At 39.8% G+C, this 27,848-nt stretch overlaps 1 protein-coding gene across 50 annotated transcripts in view; it reads left to right on the plus strand.

The window, feature by feature from the left end:
- ank3b (ankyrin 3b) overlaps positions 1-27,848 on the plus strand; it is a 174,867-nt gene that overhangs the window by 143,542 nt on the left and 3,477 nt on the right. For 12 of the 50 annotated variants that reach the window (XM_077206039.1, XM_077206048.1, XM_077206041.1 and 9 more), the window contains 17 exons: positions 1,005-1,229; positions 6,226-6,380; positions 6,738-6,949; positions 7,967-8,174; positions 9,065-9,161; positions 9,311-9,539; positions 9,726-9,851; positions 10,216-10,338; positions 10,765-10,791; positions 11,364-11,445; positions 20,406-20,480; positions 20,800-20,931; positions 21,144-21,287; positions 23,432-24,110; positions 24,213-24,435; positions 25,403-25,489; positions 27,748-27,831. In XM_077206039.1, coding sequence (XP_077062154.1) covers positions 1,005-1,229; positions 6,226-6,380; positions 6,738-6,949; positions 7,967-8,174; positions 9,065-9,161; positions 9,311-9,539; positions 9,726-9,851; positions 10,216-10,338; positions 10,765-10,791; positions 11,364-11,445; positions 20,406-20,480; positions 20,800-20,931; positions 21,144-21,287; positions 23,432-24,110; positions 24,213-24,435; positions 25,403-25,489; positions 27,748-27,831 — 2,908 coding nt within the window. The remainder of the gene's footprint in view (positions 1-1,004; positions 1,230-6,225; positions 6,381-6,737; positions 6,950-7,966; positions 8,175-9,064; positions 9,162-9,310; positions 9,540-9,725; positions 9,852-10,215; positions 10,339-10,764; positions 10,792-11,363; positions 11,446-20,405; positions 20,481-20,799; positions 20,932-21,143; positions 21,288-23,431; positions 24,111-24,212; positions 24,436-25,402; positions 25,490-27,747; positions 27,832-27,848) is intronic. The other 38 variants (XM_077206053.1, XM_077206082.1, XM_077206061.1 and 35 more) reach the window with 16 other exon arrangements.

Raw genomic sequence — 27,848 nt, forward strand, 5'->3', positions numbered from 1 at the left:
TTTGACAGGTTTTGTAGTATACATCCAGCCTACAAGCTAATGTAGATTGTATAACTATTGGTGCCAATGGTCTCTATGATCTACCATCTCTTACAGCCCAGACTGATATCAGTATTTCACTATTTGATAACATCTTCATTAGCCAAATGGTCCTTAAGACTTTAGACTTAATTTTTTTTCTTGTAATCTATACTATGATGTTAAATTTCTTCATTCAGTGTTATTTTTTGTGATTTCAGTAAAGCAATAATGAATGTTAAAGTCCCCGTGTAGTCAATAATTTTATCCCTTAAAAACTCATCTTTGTTAACCAAAATGGCATATCTAAAAGTTTTTTTTTCCTTGAAAAAAATTCTTCATGCCTTAAAATAGCTTGAATGTAGCACTAAACCCTTGCCTCATTTAGTGGTTCTATGCAAATTAGCCCCGCCTCCACTCACTCGCACCAGCTCAGAGATCCACTTGTTGATGATCACACGTTGACATAATTGGTAGTGTGATGTCAGAAACACCAGCGATTATAAACTGCGTTTTTGAGTGAACCAAATCACTGCAGTTTTAAAGAGAAAATACTCAGCAATGGTGTGGACTTATGAATTTACACACATTTGTCTTAAAGCATATTAAAAACACCACATAGATATAAACAACATTAAAAGCTTGATTTTCACCACAGGGGTACTTTAATACAACACAACTAGCTGAAGAAAGATCTTAATAATATATGGTTTAGATTGTGGCACCTTAACAGTTTGGTTGGATTCTGATCTTTTACAGTAAACTAATTGTAACTGTGTTTGTTAGTACAATGTTTAAATATCCTACCAACATTCTCTACCTCACTAACTTCTCACCAGGTGCATGGAATGATCCCAGATCACATCCTCGCCTCTAATTTTCTCTCTGAAAGTTGTTTGCGAGTGTGCTTTTACCACAGCATGGGAAAACTCAACTCTGTTGAGCCTCTCTTTATCTTTTCTTATCGGGTAATTTTCCTCCTGCAGGTTTTTGGTGAGCTTCATGGTGGATGCCCGCGGAGGTTCCATGCGAGGAAGTCGTCACAATGGCATGCGCATCATCATCCCGCCCCGCAAGTGCACGGCGCCAACGCGGATCACGTGTCGTCTGGTCAAAAGACACAAGCTGGCGTGCCTGCCACCCATGGTGGAGGGAGAAGGGCTGGCGAGCAGGCTGGTGGAGGTGGGCCCAGCTGGGGCTCAGTTTCTGGGGTAGGTTTCACCTTCCTGCTCATTTTACTCCGGCTTTTCCTTATCATTTCCATGGAAACCATCTTCTGTGTTTGGTAGTGTGTCGGTGAAGTGTTTCAGCAGTGACACAGAGTGGCTTCGCTCACCATTCTTGTCATGCCAAAGCCCTGGTACTTGACACTGACTCAGGGATGTACCTTGACTTTACCCTTTCAGAATCAGAAAGCTTTATTGCCAAGTAAGTTTACAACAAACAAGGAATTTGTTCTTGCCCATTAGTGCAACGATTTGTACATAAGTCATAAACAATACAAACAATACCTACAATAAATTACTAAAGAGATGTAACAAAAAAAATAAAGTAAGGTGCAGTTATCTAGTGAGGGTTCTGTGTGAGTGCGGGGAGCAGGCTATAGTCTGTTTGGTTCCAGGGGCATGTTCCTGAGGCCTACAGCTGTAGGAAAGCAGCTGTTCTTGTGGCGCAAGGTTTTGGTCCTGATAGACCTCAACCTTCTGCCAGAGGGGAGAGTTCTAAATAGTCCATTTCCAGGGTGAGAGGGATCAGCCTTGATCTTTGCTGCTCACCTCAGCGACCTGGAGGTGTGTAGGGCGCATAGAGACGGCAGATTGCAGCCAATGAATAAAAAATAAAAAAGGTAATTGCGACTTTTTATCTCACAATTCTGGCTTTTATCTCTCGCAATTGCAAGTTTATATCTCGCAATTCTTGACGCACAATCTCAGAATTGCGAGATACAAACTTGCAATTGACCCTTCGCAGTGAGTTTGATTGACTGGCGATCTGACCAATCATAATCCACCATTTTTGTCAGGAGAGTTAGTAGATTAACGTTGGAGGATTTGAACTTGAAAAACAAAGTGTACTGACGTCTTTCCGCGGTTAAAATAACATTCCTTCTTATGTTCATTCATGTTTATTTTATGCTATAAATTAACTACGGCGCTACGGCGATCTGTCAGACACATTAAAGAGCCACAAAACGTTATTTATGATTTAAATTTCTTTAAAAAATTACCAAATTTTAAGCTGAGACTTTGTTTCATATCAAAAGTAACCTGGTCTGTCCTGTCTGTCAGCGTGTTGTCAGTGCTCCGCGATGTAATTTTCACTGCGTGAGAACATGGTGTGTTGTGAGAGGAGCGTGGCTTGTCGGACATAGCAACAGTAACTAAAGGAGGCGGGTCTTTGCAAACGGTCAATTGACCCTTCGCAGGGAGCTTGATTGACAGGTGATCTGACCAATCATACTTCGCCATCCGCCATTTTGTCCGACAAAGCAGTCAGGAGAGTTAGTAGATTAACATGGGAGGATTTGAACTTGAAAAACTGAATATACTGACGCCTTTCCGCGGTTATAACAACATTCCTTCTTATGTTCATTCATGTTTATTTGATGCTATAAATGAACTAGAAGGAAGAGATGATCGGTTCACTTCACGAGCAGCTTTAACCGAGGCTCTACAGCGATCTGTCAGACACATTAAAGAGCCACAAAACGGTATTTATTGTTTAAATTTCTTTTTAAAAATGACCAAATTTGAAAGGTGAGACATTGTTTAATATGTTTAATATCAAAAGTAACCGAAAAGTAGCCTGGTCTGTCCTGTCTGTCAGCGTATTGTCAGTCTCCTCTCAGATCCGCAATGTATTTTTCACTGCGTGAGAACATGGTGTGTGCGTGAGAGCGGCGTAGCTTGTCGGAAATAGCGACAGTAACTAAGGGGGGCGGGTCTTTGCGAAGGGTCAATTGCAAGAAAAAAAGTCAGAATTGCGAGTTATAAAGTCAGAATTGTGAGAAAAAAATCTCAATTATCTTTTACATTTTTTTATTCTGTGGCAGAAACAAGCTTCCATAGATTTCTCACTCTATACAATAAAATTGAGAAAACAGCCTTTAAAGATAGTATGTTTGTATGATATTGTAATTTAAATCTACTGACGCAAATGGATAAAGTGTAATAAAATGAACAAATGTGTATTTTTGGACATTTCCTTTCAACGGGTCTAAAAGAAGACATGCTACATTTATATTTAAATACGAAGTATTTACAAATAAAGTTTCAAATAAAGAGGTAATACAAAGTTTCAGACATTGTTTAGAATAGTACAAGCTCGAACAGGGAGAGATTGAGGAATAGTGAAAGGGGATGAAGACGCATTAAGGTGCAGCGCCAATGGCTGTTCTATATGCAAGCATTAATGGATTAACTGGCAGCCAGTGCAGAGAGATGAGCAGAGTTGATGTTGTGGAAGCAAAATAGCCCAAAATCAAAAAACTGACCAGTGCATAAAAAACAATGATTTTGCCTGTTGTGTCTTACCCTAAGGTGTCATAGGCATGTTCCCGATGCAGAACTTTAAAAAAAAAAAAAGTGGCCAACGTGATTATGCTGCTTTCTTAAATTACTACTTTTTGGCCAAAATATATGTTCTTCTTCATGAACAAACCGGACACATAATACACTGTGAGATGGCAGACAAAGCTAGAGAAAATTCAATCAGTATTGAAAGAATTAGTAAAAACACTCTAATCTAATTCAAATGTACTATTTTACCCAATATTTGTGTGTTTATGTATTTTGTTTATTGGAGTGCCACGCTGTTCGCTTTGCAGCAGGCTAACGGACAACTCTGCTGAAATCAATTATTAGTCAGGTCTCCTGTGTGCTATTTGTATGAGTTGTTGCCTATAAGTGTTCCAAATAACTCATTTATTTCATTTTGGACGCATATTAGATGTAGAAAGCTCACTAGGTTTTGGAACAAGCTGCTGTACTTGGAACAGAGTGAGTAATAGCTCACTAAGACATTACTTCACTAGGGCTAGCATCCCATCCTGCAGGAATGACAAGTTGTTCCTCCTTTTTGTTCCTCTAAATGCTGCATGGATATAATTCAGTAAACTCCATCTTCCTCGAAACCTCCCCCCTCTTAGTGAGGGTGAGAGCCACATTAGCCGAATCCTGCAGCTCGGGCCACGAGGAACAAAATTTTCTGGGTAGGACTTTGTGCTTAGTGAAGTCACAGCACTTCATGTTGATTGCAACTACTACTTTTATTATCCTCTTTTACGTTCATCTACACCCTTTCCTTTTAGCTTTCAGTGAATGTACACATCGCTGAAAGTGACTCATACTGGCTGTTTGGGCTGGTTATGCAGTGCTTGGTGAGCATGAGTGTCTGCAGTCATGGCTGCTGCCTTAGCCCTGTGTTTTTACGCTAAGAGAGAGTTTCATTTGACCTTTTAGTTTTTAGAGAAGGTATCAGTGTTTTTTAAGGGTAAGGTCATTTGGATTACACCGTTTAGTGTCTATTTCGCCCATTTTAACTCACAGTTCTAGTGGGTCTGAGTCTGGGGGCTTCAGGCATGAAATTTCCCATGGTACCTTCTCTGTCGACACATTAAATGTTTTCTTCCATGATTTCATGTTTGTCTGATGTTACTGTTTTCATCCATTTTGTAACATTAGCTATTTCATTTCCCATTTACTGGCCAGAACAGGTTGCTTTTAATTTGTAATAAGCAAGTTTCATTGACATATTCTTTATTAATAAGTGCCCCAAGTTGCAAGAAATGCCCATCTTGAAACAAGCAAAACTCACACTTAAATAGGAAAAATACAGAAAGAGCCGATATATCTGCCAATGGCGTATGCAAAAATAACTAGCATAAATACGTAGCCACTAGCCACATAATACTAATTAATCTTAAACCTTAACGTAAATGTTTAAAAAGTAACTGAATATTAAACAATTATAGTGAAAACTGCAACTAAAATAAATCTGCTTGTTTTGATCATTTGCATCTTGAAAATGTAAAACAGCATACAGACTAGCCTTAGAATTAGAATAAGATTCTCTTAAATTAAGAAATGAACAGCATTTACACTCTTGGGTGTTTTTTGTACTTATAATCTAGGACCAATTAACTTACATTTACTTATTTGACATGAGTGCAGTCATTATGTCAGTAAATGTGTTTCCTGGGAATTTAAACCCTTGACCTCAGCATTATTAGCACAATGTTCTAACATTTGAGCAACAGCATTCATTGCAATGACTCTGGGAAATAAGAACATATTACTAGATATAATGTTTGAAATAAGACCACAGAAGTTATTGGTTTAAGAATTTCTAAAGCTGCACTAAGATTGCTAAATATTTGATAATTTTTTTAAGCATTTCTGATCTCTGATTTCTAACCAATTTACCCCATTTTTTTCTCTCTACTCTCTTCTCTCTCTCTCTCTCTCTCTCTCTCTCTCTCTCTCTCTCTCTCTCTCTCTCTCTCTCTACTCTCTTTCTCTCTCTCTCTCTCTCTCTCTCTCTCTACTCTCTTTCTCTCTCTCTCTCTCTCTCTCTCTCTCTCTCTCTCTCTCTCTCTCTCTCTCTCTCTCTCTCTCTTAAGGTGTTTTGCTTGTTTCAAAGGGGCAAATATTTTGCATTGTAATAAAATTGAACCCATTTCTACAAATTTCCTTTTTCAAGCCTTGATCAATCAAGCCAAGAATATCTATTTTGATGTTACCTCACCATAATAATCACAGCATTTCAGGTTGAAGATTTCTAAAAATATTTTACAGGAGACTGTCTGAAAGTGAATTGAAAATCAAAGAAAGAAACCGATTAAGAATAGGATTTTAGTGCAGTGCATCTTTACTTTGCATCTTACTTGGTGTTTGGAAGATTTAATTTCAAAGCATGAAGCAGTGACGCTTGGTAAAAAAAAAAAAAAAAAAAAAACCCATTGCTAAACTAAAACATCATTAAAATCATCTCTGCATCTGTCCTCTGGGGGTCATAATGGAAACTAGTGGCATTTACATGTATTAATATCAGATGCATTTGCCAAGTGCCCCTCTTTTGCACTAATGTTCCATGAATGTACATTATTGCCATTTACTAAAGTCATCATCAGCATTTGTGTCTCACACGCTCTTGCTTTTTTTAGTCTGTGAAGTTCCACTGATAAAGGCCTGCGATGTGTTTTCACAGCCCTGTGATTGTGGAGATCCCTCATTTTGGGTCCATGAGAGGGAAAGAGCGAGAGCTCATTATGCTCAGAAGCGAAAACGGTGAGACCTGGAAGGAGCATCATTATGACTGCAAAACTGAAGACCTCAATGAGCTCCTCAATGGCATGGATGAAGGTAAAATGATGATGATTAAAAAACGCACTGTTATTGACCTTGCCAGTCCACATATTGAGATTCAGTAAAGCCTTTAGTGAGCGTTAATGTGGACATGGTGTTTTAGTGGACAAGGTCAATGGCTGATATAATGCCAATATTTCTCAAAATACTACAATTCAGTGATTTAATGTGCACATATTAGCTGAAATGAAATGACCATTTACGTTACACAATAATCACACCCACATAGCAACACATTTAACACCACCATGACAAAGGCAAATACCACTCACAATCTGTTTGCTCCTATACAATACTTGTATGATGTATACCCTTCCTGAAATTAAACTCACATGATACTGGTGTACTCCAAAGAGCTGGATAGCTCAGCTGATCTGGAGAAGAAGCGCATCTGCCGGATCATCACGAAGGACTTCCCACAATACTTTGCGGTGGTATCACGGATCAAACAGGAGAGTAATCAGATGGGTCCCGAGGGAGGCGTCCTGTCCAGCATGACAGTACCTCTGGTCCAGGCCTCCTTCCCTGAGGGTGCACTCACCAAGAAGATCAGAGTTGGATTGCAGGTAGATCACGGTCCAAATGAGTCCATATTTCCATTGTGCATGACAATCTTAAAATACTTTATACTATCTCAGCTTATATTTAGAGACTATACACTCTTTAAAATGTTCTTTACTGGCATCTATAGCGGCTTTTGCACCGGAGGAACCTTTTCATACAGTAGTTCTTAGAACTAATGGCGGAAGAACCCACTTATTGGCATGTTCACGCCGCAGGAACTGGGAACGAATTAAGTTCTAGGAATGCCTTTTGAGGAAACTAAATTAGCTCCTACTTCAGAGTAGGGTCTAACCCAGCACAATAAGAACGCCCAGTGACGTTGATTGGCCGAAAGAATGCCATATAAAACAGCACCCGTTTTTAAAAAGCTGTGTAAACCCACACAGTTTATTCCACAATTGAAAACAGCGATAGATGGACTGATGCCGATGTCCAGCTTAACCTTCACACCACGAAGGAAATTGAAGGGTCCAAGCGAAACATGAAAATTGTCTCTTAGCCTTCCTTTTTGCTCTTTCCATCGCATAACTTGTATGTCTACATTCCCATATCTGTTATCACAAAAAAAAAGCTCTGATCACAGCATCCTCCATTCTCCAGTTGTTGACATTGTTGAATGCCGCGCTTAAATGACGTCGCTGTCGGCCAGCTTACGCCACTTTCCCTTCACAGTTCCTTCTGGCGGTTCGAAGGCAACCATGGGGAACATTTAGTTCTCAGGGAACCGCCCTGGTAACTAGTTCCTATTACTACGTTCCTATAACTACCCGTTAAATCGCTTATGGTTCAATTAAGAACTTTTAACATCCATTGGACCTTTTCATTCCACGAAAGGTTCCATTCTACAAAATAGTTGAAAAGGATTCCTAAAATTTTTAAAATGTTCTTCACACTAATAAAATGGTTCTGTTTACTGAAACTGTTGACTGAAAAGTTATTTGCTGAACCAAAAATGGTTTTTCTATGACATTGCTGCAAACACCCTGTTTCACTTAAATGTTATTGCTTTCTCTTAACAGGCCCAACCTGTTTCAGATGAAGCTGTGAAGAAGTTCATAGGTAATCGTGCCACTTTCAGCCCGATAGTGACAGTGGAGCCTCGCAGGAGGAAGTTCCATAAGCCCATTACCATGATCATACCGGTGCCTCCAGTCTCTGGAGAGGGTGTGGTGAATGGCTACAAAGGAGACACCACACCAAGCCTGCGTCTGCTCTGCAGTATAACTGGTAGGATTGATTTATAGCCGTCAATAACAATGTCTATTGAAATATCGAATCGTTTTAAATATTTATCAAGCTCCCATTTCACTTTTAATTAGTTGTGTTTGCAATTTTCGTAAATAGGCTCCATTGCTATTGTTTTCATTTGTCATGCGTCGTCTCTTAGCAATGAGACGTGTTTCTGTGTGTGTTTAGAGCAACTTGAATGTCTGGTAGTTTGCAATCCTCTGTCGTTTAGTGGATGATACCTAGGGCCAGATTTACTAACAGCTTGCGTTAGCACAAACCCTCTTTTGGCATTAAAAACTAATGTCAGGATTTACTAAAGATACGCAGTGAAAAATTTGCGCTGAAAAGGCGCGGCTGACATTATTGCATATGTATTTATAGTAGATTCCCTTTCAGACTTTCAGACAAGAGAGTATTTAAATAAATCATGCAAGGTGATTTACTAAGGTTTACGCTAGTCAATTTACTGGTATTTGTACCATTATTTACACCCAAAAAAGCATGTCTTAAACCAGACGCTAATTAGCTCTGTTCTTGGTAGATTGTGTTGGTCATTATGGAAATGATCTGGCTGCGTCTGTGTTCTTTAATTTGCGCGTTGCCGGTAGATCACATTTGCAGAACTTTCCACAACCATCGGTTCTTTTGTGGAATTGTGCTCTCACGCTAATTTGCCCTGTTTAGTAAATCTGGGCCCTAAACTGTTTTAATCTGTAACCATTTACAAATTCAGCAAATGTGTGATGAAATGTGTTTAGATTTTAAAAGTCATGTAGTGTATTCCAGCCTTAACTCATAACTCCTCTATTATAGTATTCGTCTAGTTTTAGACTGGCAAGAAAACTTTTAATCCTTCAGAATCCATTTAATGAAGCATCTTGTGACAGGTGGCACATCGCCGGCTCAGTGGGAGGACATCACTGGCACTACACCTCTCACCTTTATGAATGACTGTGTGTCCTTTACCACCAATGTGTCTGCCAGGTACAAGAACATTATGAGCTTCTTTCTCATTAAATCCTCTTCGCCTTTTTGATCTATTTTCAATAACTCTGATCTAATTCAAAAGAATATGAAGGTGCATTATCAAAATCTCACATTTTCAGCTTTGTGGCTGTTCAATTTGTGTCCAGGTTTTGGCTTGCAGACTGCCATCAGATCCCAGAGACTGTAGGTTTGGCCACCCAGCTCTACAGGGAGCTCATCTGTGTGCCCTACATGGCCAAGTTTGTAGTGTTTGCTAAAATGAATGACCCTGTGGAGTCTAACCTGCGGTGCTTCTGTATGACGGATGATAAAGTGGACAAAACTCTGGAACAACAGGAGAACTTTGAGGAGGTGGCCAGAAGCAAAGACATTGAGGTAAATTATCTCTTTTGTTTTTCTTTTATGTTGCTATTATGACAATATTTTTTTATGTACTGTATAAACCTTCCATGGATCTATTTATCATTATGATTTTTGCAGGGTTTCGTCTTTTTAAGAGTTTTGTCTCTAACAGTTTAATATAATGTTGTGGTTGCACTGACATGGCTGTCTATTTTAAAGGTACTTGAAGGGAAACCCATCTATGTGGACTGCTATGGCAATTTGGCCCCTCTGACCAAAGCTGGACAGCAGCTGGTTTTTAACTTCTTTGCTTTCAAAGAAAATAGACTCCCGTTCAGTGTAAAGGTAATTCACATTTTGTCTTTCACATTTTGACATTTTTTGACATGACAGTTAAGCACATTAGTAATGCATCATGTATGTCAATTTTTTTTTATAGATTAAATATTTTTTTGCTTAAATTTTTTGGGTTAAAAATTAAATTTTCTGTTAGACCCTGAGATATCATAATGTAAGGGGAAACTGTAGCATGTAGCTGTTTGTGACTTTTCATTTTAGCGTGTTTTGTATTTTCCAGCTGAAACTTTCTACTATTATTTAATCAGATAGGCTACTCTATCATTCTCTACATGCTATAATCCAGTCAATCCCGGGCAAGTCAGACCTAAAGACTAATTTGTTAGCAGTAACATTTGTTTGTCCTCTGCAGGTCAGAGACAGCAGCCAAGAGCCATGCGGCCGCTTGTCCTTCCTCAGAGAGGCCAAAACTTCCAAGGGTCTCACTCAGGCAGCTATCTGTAATTTAAACATCACACTTCCTGGACTCAAGAAGGTAAGGCTGAACTATAATCATCTGCGTCATATCATACCATCTTCATACTCAGGAAAGATAGAGCAGTGCTCCTAGTTATTGAGGGTTAAACTTGGCTCAAACTGCCTGAGTGTGTCTTTTATCTGTTTCAAGCTTCTTTCAAGTTGTTGTTGTTGTGACAGACCCAAATCACACTTTTGATTTGGATCTTGCTTTGGCTGAAGGTGCACAGGCTTGTGCTTATTTCAACAGCTTTTGTGGTTGTGGCTCTATGCTTTTTTTTATTTGTTTTTATTTCTACCCCTTTATGTTTCTTCACTGTGGCTTTGCTGTAACTTTTACTTGGTGTGCTCTCAGTCGCCTTTTTTCACATCCTGATGTTTCTTTCCCCCTGCTCTTCATTACGTTATACCCTCTGTTTCTGCAATGCATCTTGGGAACCAAAAGGATGTGGATTCAGATCCTGAGGAAGAGGTAATAGTGCTGTCCCCTCATTTCCATGTGGTCTGCTAGTTGCTTTAGCTCTTGGTTATTTGCTTGTTCTAGATAGCTTTAATATGGTTACATATACAGTTCACATACTGCATGCTGCTGCAACTTTCTGCAAGCTGATTTTTACCCATCCATGCACCAAGTATAGTATTGTTGCATAGACTGTCAAGACTTAATTGGATCACATATCAAATTTGATTTAAGGAGACAAAATATTTTTATATTGTGGAACAAAATGCTGGTTATCGTCACCCATAATCTCATTGACCTAGTCAGTCATAGTTATTCTTTTTGTTTCCTGACCTTATTAATTTATCAAAGGAAATCAATGTAGCTTTGATTTCCTTTTAAGCTAATAGAATCAATTTAGGCCAACTCAATTTAAAAAGAAATACAAAGAAATATAGAGTAAATGTAAAAAAACCGACCAAATCAGTGTATAGTCCTTCATGATAGTCATAAGGTTTTTTTCCAGAAGGAAAGAACAATAAGAGAGTTAGCTGAAATTTAAACAGGGTTGAAAACTGATAGGATTCTTGTTGTTGTTGTTACAGACTGAAAAGCCAGAACGACGTCATACCTTTGCATCTATAGCCTTACGTAAGCGCTACAGCTATCTGACCGAGCCTGGAACGAGTGAGTGTGATGTTTTCACTAATATATGAACTTACTTTGAGAACCAAATTCTTGGGAGTGATTAAAGCTAACTTGTGACTTACTGTGACCATCTATGATATATTAACTGGCAAAAGCATAAATGTTTTATCTGCACATTCTTACCATACATGAACAGTCCACATGCTTGTTTCTTGTTTGTTTTTTTATTTTTTTATTTTAGTTTGCATGTAAAATTTGGTATTTAAGTTGGTGTGCGGTGCTTGCCCCATGCTTGTGAGATATTGTTTACTCTATTTATTAATTTTTACCCCCACTAGCAAGAATTATATTTTGAAACATTCATAACATTTTACTTTGAGTGTCCAAATAATGCAGACTGTATGCAGTTTGGCATCAAAGTAAAAATCATTTCCTTTTTTTAAATTCCTGTATACAACCAGTCTTGCTCCTTTTGGCTTTGTGATTGTGCAGAATAATTTAATGCATTTTTGAGGGAAATGCATGAAGACTCACAGATAGATTCTCTCGGGTGCTTTCACACTTTGCACTGAATTGCCTGTCACTAAGGTTACTCAGATCTGCATGATGTGTGTGATATTATGAACTGTAGTCATTGTTAGCCTGCATTTGCCATATTGTTTTTAGCTATAGCATAGGAACAAGGATGCTTTTTGTTTTGGCGCCTTCTGTTTTTGTCAAAATATACAAATTGGGGAAAGATTTAAAAAAAAAAAAAGCAAACAGATAAAAGGCACTGCAGCAAATGAGGGTAGTCAGTCACAGGAGAATTTAGCACATCAAAAGTCAAAAGTGAAATTGTTTTACTCTGGTCGTGTGCATTTGTCTTGCCATTTTACGTTTTGTAGTTCATCATTTATGCCATCCTTCTGTGTGTGCGTGTTTTGTTGGCTTTCAATTTTGTTTTGTAAACCCTTTGTGGGCCATGAATCTCTGTGGATCATCTTTATTTTGGCTACATCCTCACCTTCAGTTCCATTTCACGTCATAAAACTGCTGTTCTACCTCCTTATAAGACGAACGCCACTGACCAATTTTTTCCTTCTGGTCTCTCTGTTTTCCCACCATTTTTTTGTTGATTTATGTTGGATTTTCATTTGTCTGTTTAAAGAAACAGTTGAACGAAGTACAACAAGAACACTGCCTGCTGGTTACACTCACAAACCTGTCTTTTCAACAAGATCTTACCAGGCATGGTCGACGGCTCCTATTACCGTCCCTGGGCAAACAAAATGTGGACTGGGTTCCCTCTCCAGTTCACCTTCCAACACGCCATCTGCTTCGCCACTAAAGTCTGCATGGTCTATTTCCTCTTCTTCTCCAATCAAGTCCACCCTAGTAATGTCAAACGCTTCTCCTGCAAAATCAGTTAACGATATAGCATCACCCATTAGAACATACAGATCTATGTCATCTCCAATAAAGACTGTGGTTCAACAACCCCAAAATCAAGTTCCAATTTCCTCCAGTCTCCTGTCTTCACCGGGTAAAACTGGCACAGATCCTGTGTCCATTAAGGGGCTTGCTGCTTCATTGTCCTCAAGAGCTAACTTGATTTCTTCACCTGGATCCATGCTAGACAGAACTTTCACCACAGTGACCCAATCGGATTCTATAAAGTCGAACACAAATACATACACATCTTTATCCTTTAAATCTGCCCTGGCCCCCACAAGTGTAGCAGTGTCCTCTCCTATTCGAAACATAGCAAGCTTGTCCTCTATTAAAACCACCACAGATGCAGTTAGGGGAACACTTATGTCATCGGTTTCTTCATCAACGAAGTCTACAATAGCCAGTACTGAAACAGTTCTGTTAAATGGATCTATTTCACCGATAAAGTACCCCTCATCATCCTCTGCATCTTCCCGTCTGTTTTCAGGAGGGGCTTACAGCTTACAAGAAAGGATACAAGCCACAACACAAGTAGCTACTGCCAGTGTTGGCGCAGCCTTCAGTGAGGCTGAGAAAACATTTTACGCTGGCTCTATGTCAAACTATAGTGCGCTAAAATCTGTATCTTCACCTTTAAGATCAAACTTATCAAGTTCTGTTTATGATTCCCTTAGATCTCCAGCCACCACCACGTCAACTTCATCCATTTCCATGTCTGTTCCAGTATTCTCCATGGTCAATGTGCTCCCTGAACCCCAGGGGAAGAAAGTCCCAGACAATATAACAATCACACCTCAGACACACACTCAAGCACAGCCCTCTACATCGCGAATGAAACCATCAAAGCCCTCACTTTTCATTTCCCCTACAGTCCTCAAAGCAGCTGCCGCACCTACATTGACATCCAGTCAAGAGATTCTTAAAGATGTGGCAGATATGAAGGATGATCTGATAAGAATGACTGCAATCTTACAAACAGACTCCTCAGCTGCAGCCAAGAGCTTCCACTCGCATGTTTCTAAAGAGTCCAAGATGGAGGATGAAGAGCCTTTCAGTTTGGTTGAGAAAGTTAAAGAGGACCTTGTCAAAGTTAGTGAAATTCTCAAAAAAGATGTCCTGAGTGAGGCTAAAAACTCAAGTAAAGAGAGGGCCTCAGAGGATGAATGGGAAGAGTTCTCCAAAGATGAAATTGAGCAGGCACGACAGAGTGCCCTGCGATCCCTGCCAACATTTGAACCAACCCTCACTGTTGGGCCGCAGACAGTGTCAGACAAAGATCTCAATTTAGCTAAAGTGGTTGATTACTTAATTAATGATCTTGGTGCTAGTTCCCTCTCAAAAATAGCTGATGTAAAGAGCAGATATGATGAAATAAAGAAGGAAGGGGAGGAAAAACAGAAGCGCACCATGAAACCAGAGCACAAGCTCAAAATGCCACCCACAGGTATGCGGACCTCTCCCTCAGAGAAAGACTTGAGCAAATTTGCCGATTCCTATAGTGGCACAGATGCTATCCTGGAATCTCCAGATGACTTTTCCCATGAACAAGATAAGAGTCCCCTTTCAGATAGTGGGTTTGAAACCAGAAGTGAAAAGACCCCATCTGCTCCTCAAAGTGCAGAGAGCACAGGGCCCAAACCCCCCTTCACAGATGTGCCTATTCCCCCTGTAATAACAGAAACCAGAACTGAGGTTGTTCACGTTATCAGGAGCTATGAACATCCGGAGGAGGTCTGTGAGCCATTAATGGATGAGGCAGCAGCTTTGAAGAATTCAGTTGAGCCTGAGCCAACAGTTAGCACAATCAAAGATAAGGTAAAGGCCATGCAGATGAAAGTCAACTCTGAGGAGCTGGCATGCGTCAAAGAAGAAACTCATATTACCACTACAACTCGAATGGTCTACCACAAACCTCAACTGAAAGATGCTGGCTCTGACAGGATTGAAGAAACAATGTCAGTCCGAGACATAATGAAAGCTTTTCAGTCTGGAAGAGATCCTTCCAAAGAACTAGCAGGTTTATTTGAGCACAAAGCTGGCCAAGACACCATTAAAGGAGATGAATTGTCCCCAAGGTTCCTTGAAAAAGACAAAAAGCCCAAGGTTGAGAGAATTATTGAGGTGCACATAGAAAAGGGCAACACAACTGACCCAACTGAAGTTATAATCAGAGAGACTAAAAAGCATCCAGAGTTTATATGCAAGGGTGGCCGAGGTCTCAGGGAGCTTGTTGAAAGGATTGATGGTGATTATGAGGTTCTTCAAGATGAGGAGGAACTTGCTGCTGAGGAATCACTGCCATTCTTCTTAGATACATCCAGAGTCAATACACCTGTCTTTCAAGAGGAAGAGAGTCGTCCCAGTTCAGCTCAGCTCATTGCAGACGAGTCATATAAAGCTTTAAAGCTTCTAAGCCAGCATTCTATTGAGTATCATGATGACGAGTTGTCCGATTTGAGAGGGGAGTCATACAGGTTTGCGGAGAAAATGTTGCTCTCAGAAAAATTAGACATATCACATTCTGATACTGAGGACTCAGTGGCAGACCAGTCACATAGCATAGCCACTGAGGTACAAGGGGCAGAAGGAATATATGGAGAAAAGGTAGCTGGCCCCAGGAAGGAGTCCAAATTAAAGTCAGCAAGGGATTCATCAGACAAATCAGGTAAATATCCCCCACAAGATGAGCAATATGACAAAGTTACAGTATTACATTACACCACAGAACCTGGTAGCCCTAAACATGCAGTCTGGATGCGATTCACCCAAGACAAGCAGGACAGGAATAGAGAGAAACTAATTTATGAAGATAGAGTAGATCGGACTATTAAAGAAGCAGAGGAGAAACTGAGTGAGGTCTCTCAGTTTTTTAGAGACAAAACTGAAAAGTTAAACGATGAGCTCCAGTCCCCTGAGAAAAAGAAACCAACACGACTTTCACAGGAGAGACGGTCGGGGTCAAGCTCAATGTGCAGCAGCCCCGAGAAAATACAAAAGAGTGCAGCTGAGGAATGGGACAAAGGCAGGCAGAAGATGTTTGGCAGTACAAACGAAAGAAAAAGTGCAAGTCTGCCAAACAGTCCTGAGAGACATATGCTTTCACAGTTCAGTGAGGACAAGCCAAAACAGCAGAAAGACCCTCAGCAGGCAAAGGCAGGTGATGCAGGCCCCCCAGTCCCAGTTAAGACTTCTAAAGTAAGTTATGTTCGACAAAAGTTTGAAATAGAAGCACAGAAACAGGATAAGAACGTGCCTGTGACACAATCAAAACAACCAGTTAAAAAACTGCCAGAAAGTAAATTACCAGTATATCAGTTTTCCACTGCTTCAAAACCTTCAAAGGCTGATTCCATAGATGAAGGACCACCACCTTCTAGAAAACTAACAGAAACTGATAAAAGTAAAGTTGCCCCTCAGAGTAGTAAAGCTCAAGGTACTCCCAGTAGCAGTAGTACTGCTGTCTCAAAGCAATCAGGTGAAAAATATTTACTTGAAAAATGTACCACATCAGGTACTATTGTAAAAAGATCCTCACTTTTTGAGAAGAATGGGGATCAAGAAATCAATAAAACTCAAGAGAGCTCTACTAAAGTGCAATCTCATGACTTGAAAGATGAATACATTGCAGATAAGGATAGTGCAATTAATTATCTTAAAGAGCAGCAGTATTTAAAAAGTGGCATTAAAAATGAGACTGTTAAAACAGCTTCCATGTCTAAGGATGATATCAATAGGAATGACTTCCAGGTAAAGACCCTTAAGAAAAATACAGAATCTCATATTCCTGTGAGAACATCATCGGCTTCCGCAGACAATAATCAGGCAAAGAAGGTGAATCAAGACACATTAAGTAAATTAACTGAAAAGGGCCCATCACATATACCTACCTTGACCAAACCAAGAGTTCTGGGCCGTTCAGAGATGCAGAGAGAAGAATCTGCAACAAAGAAGTCTGAAGAAGTTTCTGTTGAAGGTAGAACAAAAGGTGGTATAACAATAAGTGACACTAGTTCAGAGGAAAAAATATCCACAGTTACAACAAGAGAAAGTTTCAAAGGGCTTAAAACTTTACCAGTCTATGTAAGTGTCCAAGTGGGGAAACAGGCTGACAAAGATATGGGAGGAGGAACAAATGGAACATTCAAAAAGATAGCTAGCTCAGAAAGTCGAACAATTTTTGCAGTTAAACAGAAACAGCCCACATCTCCTCAAGGCAGTCCAGATGATGACACCTTAGAACAGTTCTCTTTTATTGATAGCTCTGGCAAAAGTCCTATGACTCCAGAAACACCAAGTTCAGAAGAGGTCAGCTATGATCTTACCTCAAGAACCCCTGATCCATTTATTGCATTTATGCCAGGTATTGCAAGCCCAATAGCTGAGGTTTCAGAGGAGTCAGAAGATAGTGAACAAGGCAAAGCTATTTCTTTGAAAGAATCTGAACCAGAAAAAGAAGCCAATGGTAAACATGAAACTAGCCACGAGACAAAAGACAAAAGAGTTGCATATATAGAGTTTCCTCCTCCACCACCCTTGGATTCTGATTCGTCACAGCCTGAGAAAAAATGGTTGACTCCTTCCTCAGAGACTGAGACTGAAATGATCGAAGTAAATCTCCAAGAGGAGCATGATAAGCATCTTCTTAATGAACCCATAATAAGAGTCCAGCCTCCATCTCCTGTACCCCCAGGAGCTAATGAAAGTGATTCAAGTGAGGAGGAATCCGTCTTTAAACCCATTCCAATAAAGAAATATACCTTTAAGATTGATGAGGACAAAGATTTGAAGAAAAGCCAATCAAAAAACCATGACAAGAATGGGAATGATAAAGAACCAGGGGAAAATGGTAATGGAAAAGAAGAAGATTATGATGATGAACAAAATGGCAATGATCAGTCCATCACAGATTGCTCAATAGCAACAACTGCAGAGTTCTCTCATGACACTGACGCCACTGAGATTGACTCTCTGGATGGATATGAACTTCAGGATGAGGATGACGGCTTATGTGATTCTATTGCCAAACCATTTGGATTTCCCAATGAGAACAGAAAAGATATTTGGGCATCAGATAATATGTCTAGACCAAGTGATCGTTGCCAAAGTAAACTTGAAGTAATTCAAGAAGAATCACCAGCTGAGGACTGCAATAAGACCAAAGCTAAGTCTGATCCCTCAGACAAAAAGAATGGAAAGGACAGTGAAAATGATGGAAAACCATCTGATCAAGGATTGTCAGACACTTACTTTAGTTACAAGCTTGATGAGGAGTTTAATACTCCTTTTAAAACGGTTGCAACAAAAGGCTTTGATCCTTGGTCAAGCAAGGGAGGAGATGATGAAGTAGTGGACGCTAGAATTAAAGATGATGAGCCCAAGCCATTTGGGCTAGCAGTAGATGACAAGTCTACAGCAACGACCCCTGACACTACTCCTGCAAGAACCCCAACTGATGAAAGCACACCAACTAGCGAACCTAACCCTTTCCCCTTCCACGAAGGGAAGATGTTTGAGATGACCCGCAGTGGTGCGATTGACATGAGCAAGCGGGATTTTGTTGAAGAGAGGCTGCAATTTTTTCAGATTGGTGAGCATACATTTGGAGGGAGGATAGGGGATGGGGTGAGAAAACCAAATGTAGTCACCTCAAATACACAGATAGTTGAGAGAGCACAAATTAAGACGGAGGACAACACTGTTACATCATACAATATCATGCAGATATGCACTGACCACTCTGACACATCTCACGACATGGAGCCTCCCCCCTATTCAGAAGTCAGTTCTTTATGTTCTTCTTTTAAGATAGGACTTAAAACTTCCAATGTTGAGAGGAGAGATTTTGTTTGTGTAGACTGGGATAGTTCTCAAGGTCAAACACCAGAGACTGCACATCAAATAGGACCAGAAACCTGTAGAACAAGCAAGTACAATCAAAGGACAGACTCGACGAGGGCAGACCCGCAAGCACACCTCCAAACAACTTGCAATAATTCCAGAAATTGCAGTAATAATGCTAATCTTGAGGCCTTAAATGCTAGAACACATCGCTCACTGCAAAGTTGTGTACAACCTGAACAGCTGTCAATGTCTGAGCCTTGTTCAGTTCAAGTAATAAACGAATATGAGGATTCAGTCAGAAAGAACACTGGTACTTTCAGAGATGGTAGTATAGAGAATAATGATGTTATCTCCCACTGCAAAGACATTAAAAGAAAGCCACCAAAGTCTAGGTTGCCAGTAAGAATTCCTCATCCATCACTGAGTTGTAAAAACCATCGAACATCTTCAAGACCAATTCAGAAGATTAGACAGGTAGCCAGGAGTCGATTAGATCCATTCCCAGATGTGAAGCCTAATTCTAGGATCCCAATGATGAAGGTCAAAAATATTAGTTCCTCACCAGTGGGGAAATGTAGGACTACAACAAAGGCCAAACAAAAAGTTAAAGCACAGCCAACCGTAGCGATAACCACCAACAAAAGATCAAAAACTGGTCCAGTCAGTAGATCAGGCAGTAAATGTGATCAGAAGACTTTACTTGAGGTTGGCAAAAGTTCTAGTAGTCATTTAATACCTAGTAGCGCAGTGAAGTTCGTGGACTGCCTTTCCAGTAAAGAGAAAGAGATGCAGGTATATGATAAGGATGGAGAAAGCAGCACATCAAGGAACACATCTTTGTCAGAAGCATCGCAACCCTCCAGTACATCCAGGTCTGCTAGAGACGTGAGATCACAGGTTGAGCAGTCCGGCAGAGACAGGAGGAGGAGGAGTAGGAGGAGGACTGATGGAGGTGAAGGCAGTCAGGGTGCTGGGCCTCAAGTGGCCCCCTGCGTGGAGATCGAGCCTAGTTTGTAAAACTTTCCACTTGTATGATCTTAGTTGCATGAGCCGTTGTGATTGTCTGTGGTGTGACCTGACTGTAGATGTCATCTTTGTCATTTGTCATTTTCTCTCTCTTTGTGTACTTGCGTACTGGTCTCTAAACCTGTCTTTAGATCTCTTTCTATGGATAAGTCAGTTTTACTGTAGCATGCCAGTGTTAGTGGGTTGCTGGCCATTTTTATTGGTTTCCAGTTCTTGTAAAGTGCGAAGGAAGCCTGTCAATCTCGTGAGCCCACGCAGACACAGTCCTAGCACAGCAATGACGATGCCGCATGTTTAGTTTCATATGATACTGTGAATTCACGTTTGAACCTCTGCTGTAGCTGTAGAGACATTTAAATTGAATTCTTTATTTGTGATTCATTTGTTTTTGGTAAGATTATACTGCCAGAAGGTTTTAAACATTTCTTGTTAGATTGACAGGATGCATTCTTCACAAATCTAACATCTTAAAATCACTGACATATTAACTGACTATATCAACATATTTTATAACTCTTTTCTGAACAATGTCCCCCAACCTATAATTTGGATATGGCCAAAGTATGCCAAAATCTCCCTAAGACTTTTAATTCTCTTTGCTTGATCATAATAGAGTTGTCTGCTTTATTACTTTTCTAACTTCTCTGAATAACATACGTTTTAAAAGATTTTCATGACTTTCCATTTTCTGCTCTTAGGCCCTCAGAGCCCCTGTGAAAGAACAGATTTGCGAATGGCTATTGTGGCGGATCATCTTGGTCTAAGTTGGACTGGTAAGAAATGACACCACCTAGAGGACAAAGTGTTACATAACCACCTTAGCACAAATATACTCTACTTGTTTATATATCTGTAAAAATGTATGTTAAGTAATTTATTAAAGAAATTTGTATCACATTTTTAGGACTAAATGCAATTTTTTTAACATTGTTGCGCACATATGGCTTTGCCTTTTGTTGTTGGTTCTCAAAGCATCGGTGCTGCTGTGATCAGTAGGGTGTGCCGTCTGCAGTCACTGCAGTACTGCGCACATGTGTACGGGGGGAGTGGTAAAGACAGAGGAGTTGTTAATCTATTTTTAATGTGTTGCAGAGCTGGCCAGGGAAATGGAATTTTCGGTTGATGAGATAAATCACATCCGTGTGGAAAACCCCAACTCATTGACAGCTCAGAGTTTCATGCTATTAAAGAAATGGGTTAGCCGAGATGGTAAAAACGCTACAAGTAAGTATGCCTATGGACTGCATATTTTCTGAATGAGGGTTAATCATATGGAAGGGAGAAGGGTGGGTAAGGTGTGGGTAGGGACAGAGACTTCTTCATTCAAATAATTTTCTCAGCCATTATACAAGAAATAACTTTGTTTATAATTTAAAGGCTTAATTTATTTTAGCTGATATGTGCAACCATGAAAATATTTTCTTTTCTCCTTTTAGCGGACGCCTTAAATGCAGTCCTGACTAAGATCAATCGGTTGGATATTGTGACATTGCTGGAAGGGCCGATATTTGACTATGGTAACATTTCAGGCACAAGGTGTTTTGCAGATGATAGCGCAGTTTCCCAGGAGCAGGCTGATGGTAAAGTTTAGCCCCATCTACCTGAACTCTACTTCTCTATGTCTCTCACAAATCTGTAGATTCATAGAACCATCATGGCAAAACACTTATTGCTCTAAATTTAAGCCCAGTATAAACTTAAACTCAAGTTTAAGTTTAAATCTCAATCTTCCTTTCTAATCAGTTAAATTCACCAATTATCAACACTGTTATTTCCCAGCCTGGTATTGGACCAGTCAGGGATCAGTGTAAACATATATATAGAGTTATTATGATTGTATGTTTGTATGAAAGCATTAATGCATGCAGCTATGGGTTACACATGACATGACAAGATAATGCTGAATCAAAACTTAATCCCATCTCAATAATAGTTTAAATAACACAAGTTTATAATAATATATTAATTTTCACCATAGAGAAACAATTATGTATAAACTTTAATATGAGTGATAACTATTCAGTCTCTTAGCCCTCTCACTCCAATGAAATATTTGTATATATATGAATATTATGCACTAAGCTTAAATATTGTTTTTATACTTATAATCAGTGTCTATACGTCAAAAGCTTTGACAATGTGGAATTCAGATTTTTACATTATTTTTTGTTTGTAATGTTCTGATTTTTTAGAGCTAGATGATTTGGTTCATGGTTTGAAACTCTTTAAGTGTGGGACCCCTGGGTTCGCCTGGGAAAAATCCTGTCAGATCAAAGGTCACAAAAAAAATGTGGGACATTTATTATTGTGCTCTATTGGAATATCTGCTAAGTCCTTAATCTATTTGTGTAATGTATCTGATGGGTTTAAGATTTGGTTCATACAGGATTAAGATAAAGATTATGTTTATGTGTATACAAAGTATACTCCACAATACAATAGCAACTAACTATTAGCAATAGTGCTCTAATTTACTCTACTCTGTTTTCTCACTATACTTTCTAAGATATTAAACATACATGAAAACATAATAATATCCAACCTGCTTTTACAGCATGATTGCCTTAATATTTCTCTCTGTGTAGTGTTAATGAATAATGATCATACAGTAGTTTGGAAGCTTTATCGATAGCATGGCTCTGGCTACTATGGAATGTCTGCTTGCTGTCAAGCTGCCTGATCCTTCAGTATCCCAGAACCTCTGAACCTTCCTGATAGAGTGCTTCTGCTTCAAACACAGACCAGCTGCTTCTCCACTGCCTACCAACTCTTTCATAGCAACAATTTTGCCTCATTTCAAAGCGCAGCTCTGTAGCATAGTTTCTCTTTCTGTGCTGGAGTAAATTAGTGCTAGCTCTTGCTACAGCTCTTCACTCATGCTATGGTAACTCGCTCTGTTATTAACATCGCATTCTTATCTTCATATAGCAAAATCATCCTCATAAGTCTGATGTTTCTAACACTGTTCAACATCTTATCTTGTCTTGCTCCATTTTTCTGCAACCTGGTGTCCATGATAGTTTATACTGCCCCTGCTTCATCTTTATCCTTTGTATCTCCTATCCCTAAAGAGTTTACCAAACAATCTCAGTCTGTTTCCTCTTCCTCATCATTATCATCACTCACCTTTCTCCATTTACATCAGGACCCCACTGTTCCAGAACTTTATATTTAGTGTTGTAATTATCTGCCTTTGAAAATTACATGGTGAACTATAAGATATCTATAACTATACTAATTATACTATAAGTTGCTTACCTTTATGGAATACTTGTAATGGAATATTCTGGGTTCACTTATTTTCTATCAGCCATCTGGGGTATCCTTTTGACTACCACAAGTAGTAAGTTTGAGAACAAACTTACAATAATCCATATACAATAGGAGTCTGTGGGGAAAGTGTACCACAAGGGTTAAAATGGGTAAAATATGACGTTTGTATTTTTACTAATTCACTTAAATGTATTAAGTAAAAATCTTTGTTATTTGAGTTTTAAAGTTATCTAAATTTTACGGTGGGACTATTCTAGTTGGAGGAACTTCTGCAAATAACCCAGAATATTCCTTAAAAGCCTTACAGTTTGGGTGAATTAAATTCAGAAGACCACCCTAACACCGACATGCTCCTCCATGACATTTTCAAAGGCCTCTGTCATAACATCTGTTGGTGTGGCGTTGTGCACAAGTTGTGTTCGTCTCCATCTCACTGTGTTGTATCACTCAGGTTACCACAACATTGAGCTGGAGCTCAAGAGTCCCTCAGAGCTGACCTATGAGCCCCCTACCCCTCTTCGCCAGGATGATTTCTTTAGCGAAGACAGTAGGTTAAACTTCCCCTTTAGTGCCCCTGTTAGACCCAGTGAACTGTCCTTGCCAACCACTAGTGGCTCAGTGTCTACAGATACCAAACCGCCTACTGTCATGGCAGAGGACACCTCTATTGGAGGTCGAGAGTCTGTTAGCCAAGAGGATGGGTCAGCTGAAGATGACCTTGGTGTCAGCCACGAATCTGTTGCCCCTTCAAAACAACGTGACAGTGAGGGAACCTCCAAAGAATCAGATGTCTTCCCAAACTGGCCAGTAAAAGAGCAGCAGGAACCAAAGATGCCTGTTTGTGCCTCAGGCAGTGAAGCTCCTGGAGAGAGTGGAAAGTCTGGGTTTGATGAAGAGATGACCCAAGAGAAGATAAAGTCTCTCTTGGAGAATATTAAGTTGGAGGAAGGCTCAGAGGATGAGGAGATGACTGAGGAGAGGCTGCAAGCAATCCTCTCCCAAGTGCACCAAGCAGAAAAAGACATGTCTTCAATTTCAGGTCTGCAGAGTGAGACATCCGGTGCAAACGTGAGGACGGCAACTTCTGGCCAAGGACTGGGTGCTGATAAACAAGGGCAAAGAGAGTTCAGGTACTGTGACCTCTATTAACAAACTGTAGTCATCTTATTCCACAAGCTCAGCAGGTTAGGTATCAATCAAGTAATGTATTTTAAACTTCAATGCATCCACAGCCAAGAGCCAATGTCCTCAACACCTGGAGTGCAAGCTGAGAAGCAAAATGGAGAACATCAAGTACTCCAAGCCCAAGCTGCCTTATCACCAGACACCAGTGAGTCTTTCAGCAACCCAAAGGGCAAAGCCAGGAAAGACTCTGGACGAGAGGAAGTGAGCAGTGAGGCTCTGGAGGACAGAGGACCAAACCACAGGGAGGAGGTTTCCGAGCCTAAAGTCCAGGTGCAGTGTTCTTTGAGAGACCTTGAAAAAAATGACACCAATGCTCTGTAGATAGTCTAAGATAGATAAACCAAGTTTGTAACCAAGCATGCACTCACATGGCTCAGGGTGTCTCGATCTGCCCGTTTGTCCAGAACTAAGTACACTGCCCAGGGATTCAGCTATTTCTTTTGGGCTCCTCTTTTGTGAAAGTTCCAATGCACTGTAAACATTTTCACTTTATTATTTTACTACAAATGTCACTAGGTCTTCTCTGATCTCTGAAGTCTCAAGGTGCAAAGAAGATGCACACTAAATAACGTAAATATTACAAAAAAGATGTTGGTTGCAGCAATACCAGCTAAGGCAGAATGTGCAACCTTGTAATCGTGTCACGGGTAATTCAGTTTTCAATGTCCTAGTATTTAGTAGATCAAGACTTTTGCAAGTACCTGAATCACACCATAGGGAATTAGGAAGTGGATTGAGACACACCTTCAATACTCGATATTTCGATTAAACACGAAATACACAATATTTCTTTTAAAAAGTACATTTATATGTACTTTTTTAAAAGTTCTGACTGAAATCATACCAGATGGGCTAACAGACCTAGACAATGGTAGCTTGGCTTTTTCCAGCATGTATACACTACATTAGACTACATTAGGCCTTGGTATTTTGCACTTGATGTATGATGTGTATTGTATTTAATACTTGAATTACTTGATTACGCATCAAAGCTATCATGTATACGTAGACAGACTGTAGCTCGACTATGCAAAAAAACGAAACACTTTAGATTGATTATAACTGCATATTTAAACCCGAATATGTTCTCCATTGAAAGAAATGATAACCATTATCAAGGCTGGGTCACCATCAATTCTTGAGATTTGTAACTTGAAGAACATTAGTTGAAGGTCTGAAGCATTTCATATGAGCTTGATTGCTCATTCACTCCTGTAATGTGCTGACCTGACTCTAGCAGGAAGCGCGTAGAGATAATGAATACAGCTCTGATGAGGAAGAGACTGTCACCACCAGAGTGTATCGGCGGAGAGTGATTCTGAAGGTACTATGAGTGGAACTCTTGTAGTTTTGGGCCGGGTTTGTGTGCTACAAAATGTGCGTGGGCTTAAGACTGTGTGCTAAGAGAGAATGAAGTGATTAGCACACTGCCTCTTTTCATGAAGAAGTTGCTGTGATTGCTGAAGTGTTTATGTCTCTCTTGTCATCTGTTTTTTTCTTTTCTTCTTTTAATTTTCTTCTTTATTTTTGTTAAAGATAGGGTAGGCTATTTTGGAGCGGCTAGCAATAGCAAGCTAGCCTTGAAAGCATAAGATCCCTTCAGAGTGCTCTTCAAAGCCACGCCTCCTTCAAAACGTATGAATGCGCACAGCTGAGTCTGCAAAATGTCAGAACAGACGGTGTTAAATATAATAAGGTAACAAGATAGCAAGGTAATTTAACACTGTTATTCAGAGAAGGAGGCAGGAACCAGTGAACGTTAAAACAGTTTAATCATAAACAAACACAAAATGAAAGTAAAGTGACAGCCCCTCACTTACGACTGCTGCATTAAAATATGTTGTTTTATTAAACAACGTAAAATAGGCCTGGTCCTCTCTCTTTCACTGTCATTGCTCCTCATTTAATGCTCCCAAAGGTCCTCTGTGAGAAACTCAAGACGGTGCTGCTCGCAGGTTACGCTCATTAACACTCGGGCCACCGGCCTCAAACTGTTCCCACGGCTCTTGGCTTCGTCCTGCTTGCCACATACCTCATGTCTCAAAGGACATAACATTACAATAATAATGGACGCAAACAACTGAAAGATCTCTGACTTGTACCACCTGACTGTTACTGATTCATTTTCATAGTGTTGCCTTAGAAATGCATAAATCCGAGCCTGAAGACGTGAACCGCTCCGAGTAGACAACATGGGTTGCCATCTATTAATTACAGTAATTCTGGCGTGAACACAGCATAAGCTTGTTGTTTTGGTTCAGGAGAAACGGTAAAAGGTGGCTAACTGTTTGTTTGCGGCTGTCACGGTTTGGGTTTTGTGTGTCTTGTTCTTGTCTGTCATGTGATTCCCGGTTCGTCATGTGATCCTGCCATGTGTCTTGTCATTTGTTAATTGTCTGATCATTGTTCACAGGTGGTCCTTGTCTTGTAATTAGTCAGTGTATTTAAGCCCTCATGTTTGCCCTGTGTCTTTGTCTTGGATTGAATGTTATATGTGAATGTTTTGTAGTCTTGTATGTTCCGGCCCTTGTTCTTGTTTCAGGCCTTGCCCTGCCTTTGTTTTGTGTTAATTTATTATTGGTATTAAAGTTTGCGTTTGGGTCCTCACCAGCTCGCCTCCAGTGGATCATTCATAACAGAGGCAGGGCAAGGCCTGAAACAAGAACAAGGGCCGGAACATACAAGACTACAAAACATTCACATATAACATTCAATCCAAGACAAAGACACAGGGCAAACATGAGGGCTTAAATACACTGACTAATTACAAGACAAGGACCACCTGTGAACAATGATCAGACAATTAACAAATGACAAGACACATGGCAGGATCACATGACGAACCGGGAATCACATGACAGACAAGAACAAGACACACAAAACCCAAACCGTGACAGCGGCGCTCTGGTAGGACATCCTATCATTGAATACGGACCTAATGAAATAAATGGACGGACATTTTTTGGTCCTGAGACTTCCACAGAAGATATATGTGAAAAAGATTATCATATTTAGACCACTTCTATTATTGATTGCTATCAGGAGTTTAAACCATTAGAACAAAAAGCGTTTATGTAAAACATTGCCTACCCTACCTTTAATTAAATGTGCTTGCTAAAGCATCACTACTAATACTTCATATTGATATTCGCTACATATTGATACCTCATTTTGTGCATCTTGATTTTACAAAAACATTGATTATAAAAAAAAAAAAAACTTGGCTGGATTTACAGGATTAATTCAAAGAGTGGTGCTTTTGGCATGTCATTTGAAAGATAACCCCGCATAAGACAATTAGCTCAATGTGTTTCCCTTTTGTTTTCTTTTTTTTTTGCCTGTAGTAATGACGTTGTCATCAGCATGTCATCTCTCTCTTTTTTTAGCCAAAAGAAATTGAAATTACAACGCTTTCTATATGTCCTCACAGACCCTGTGTGTGTGTGTGTGTGTGTGTGTGTGTGTGTGTGTGTGTGTGTGTGTGTGTGTGTGTGTGTGTGTGTGTGTGTGTGTCTGAGTCACATGAGTGTCAAAACAGAGTAAAGAATCTGAAATTTCTCATCATGCATCCCACCTCTGTAGGGTGATCAGGCCAAAAACATCCCTGGTGAGACAGTGACAGAAGAGCAGTACACGGACGAAGATGGAAACATAGTCACCAGAAAAGTAATGTCCATGCCCAC

Source organism: Siphateles boraxobius, unplaced genomic scaffold, assembly GCF_051911475.1.
Source record: "Siphateles boraxobius isolate OS27281-9 unplaced genomic scaffold, OSU_SipBor_1 55, whole genome shotgun sequence".
NCBI classification, from domain to species: domain Eukaryota; kingdom Metazoa; phylum Chordata; class Actinopteri; order Cypriniformes; family Leuciscidae; genus Siphateles; species Siphateles boraxobius.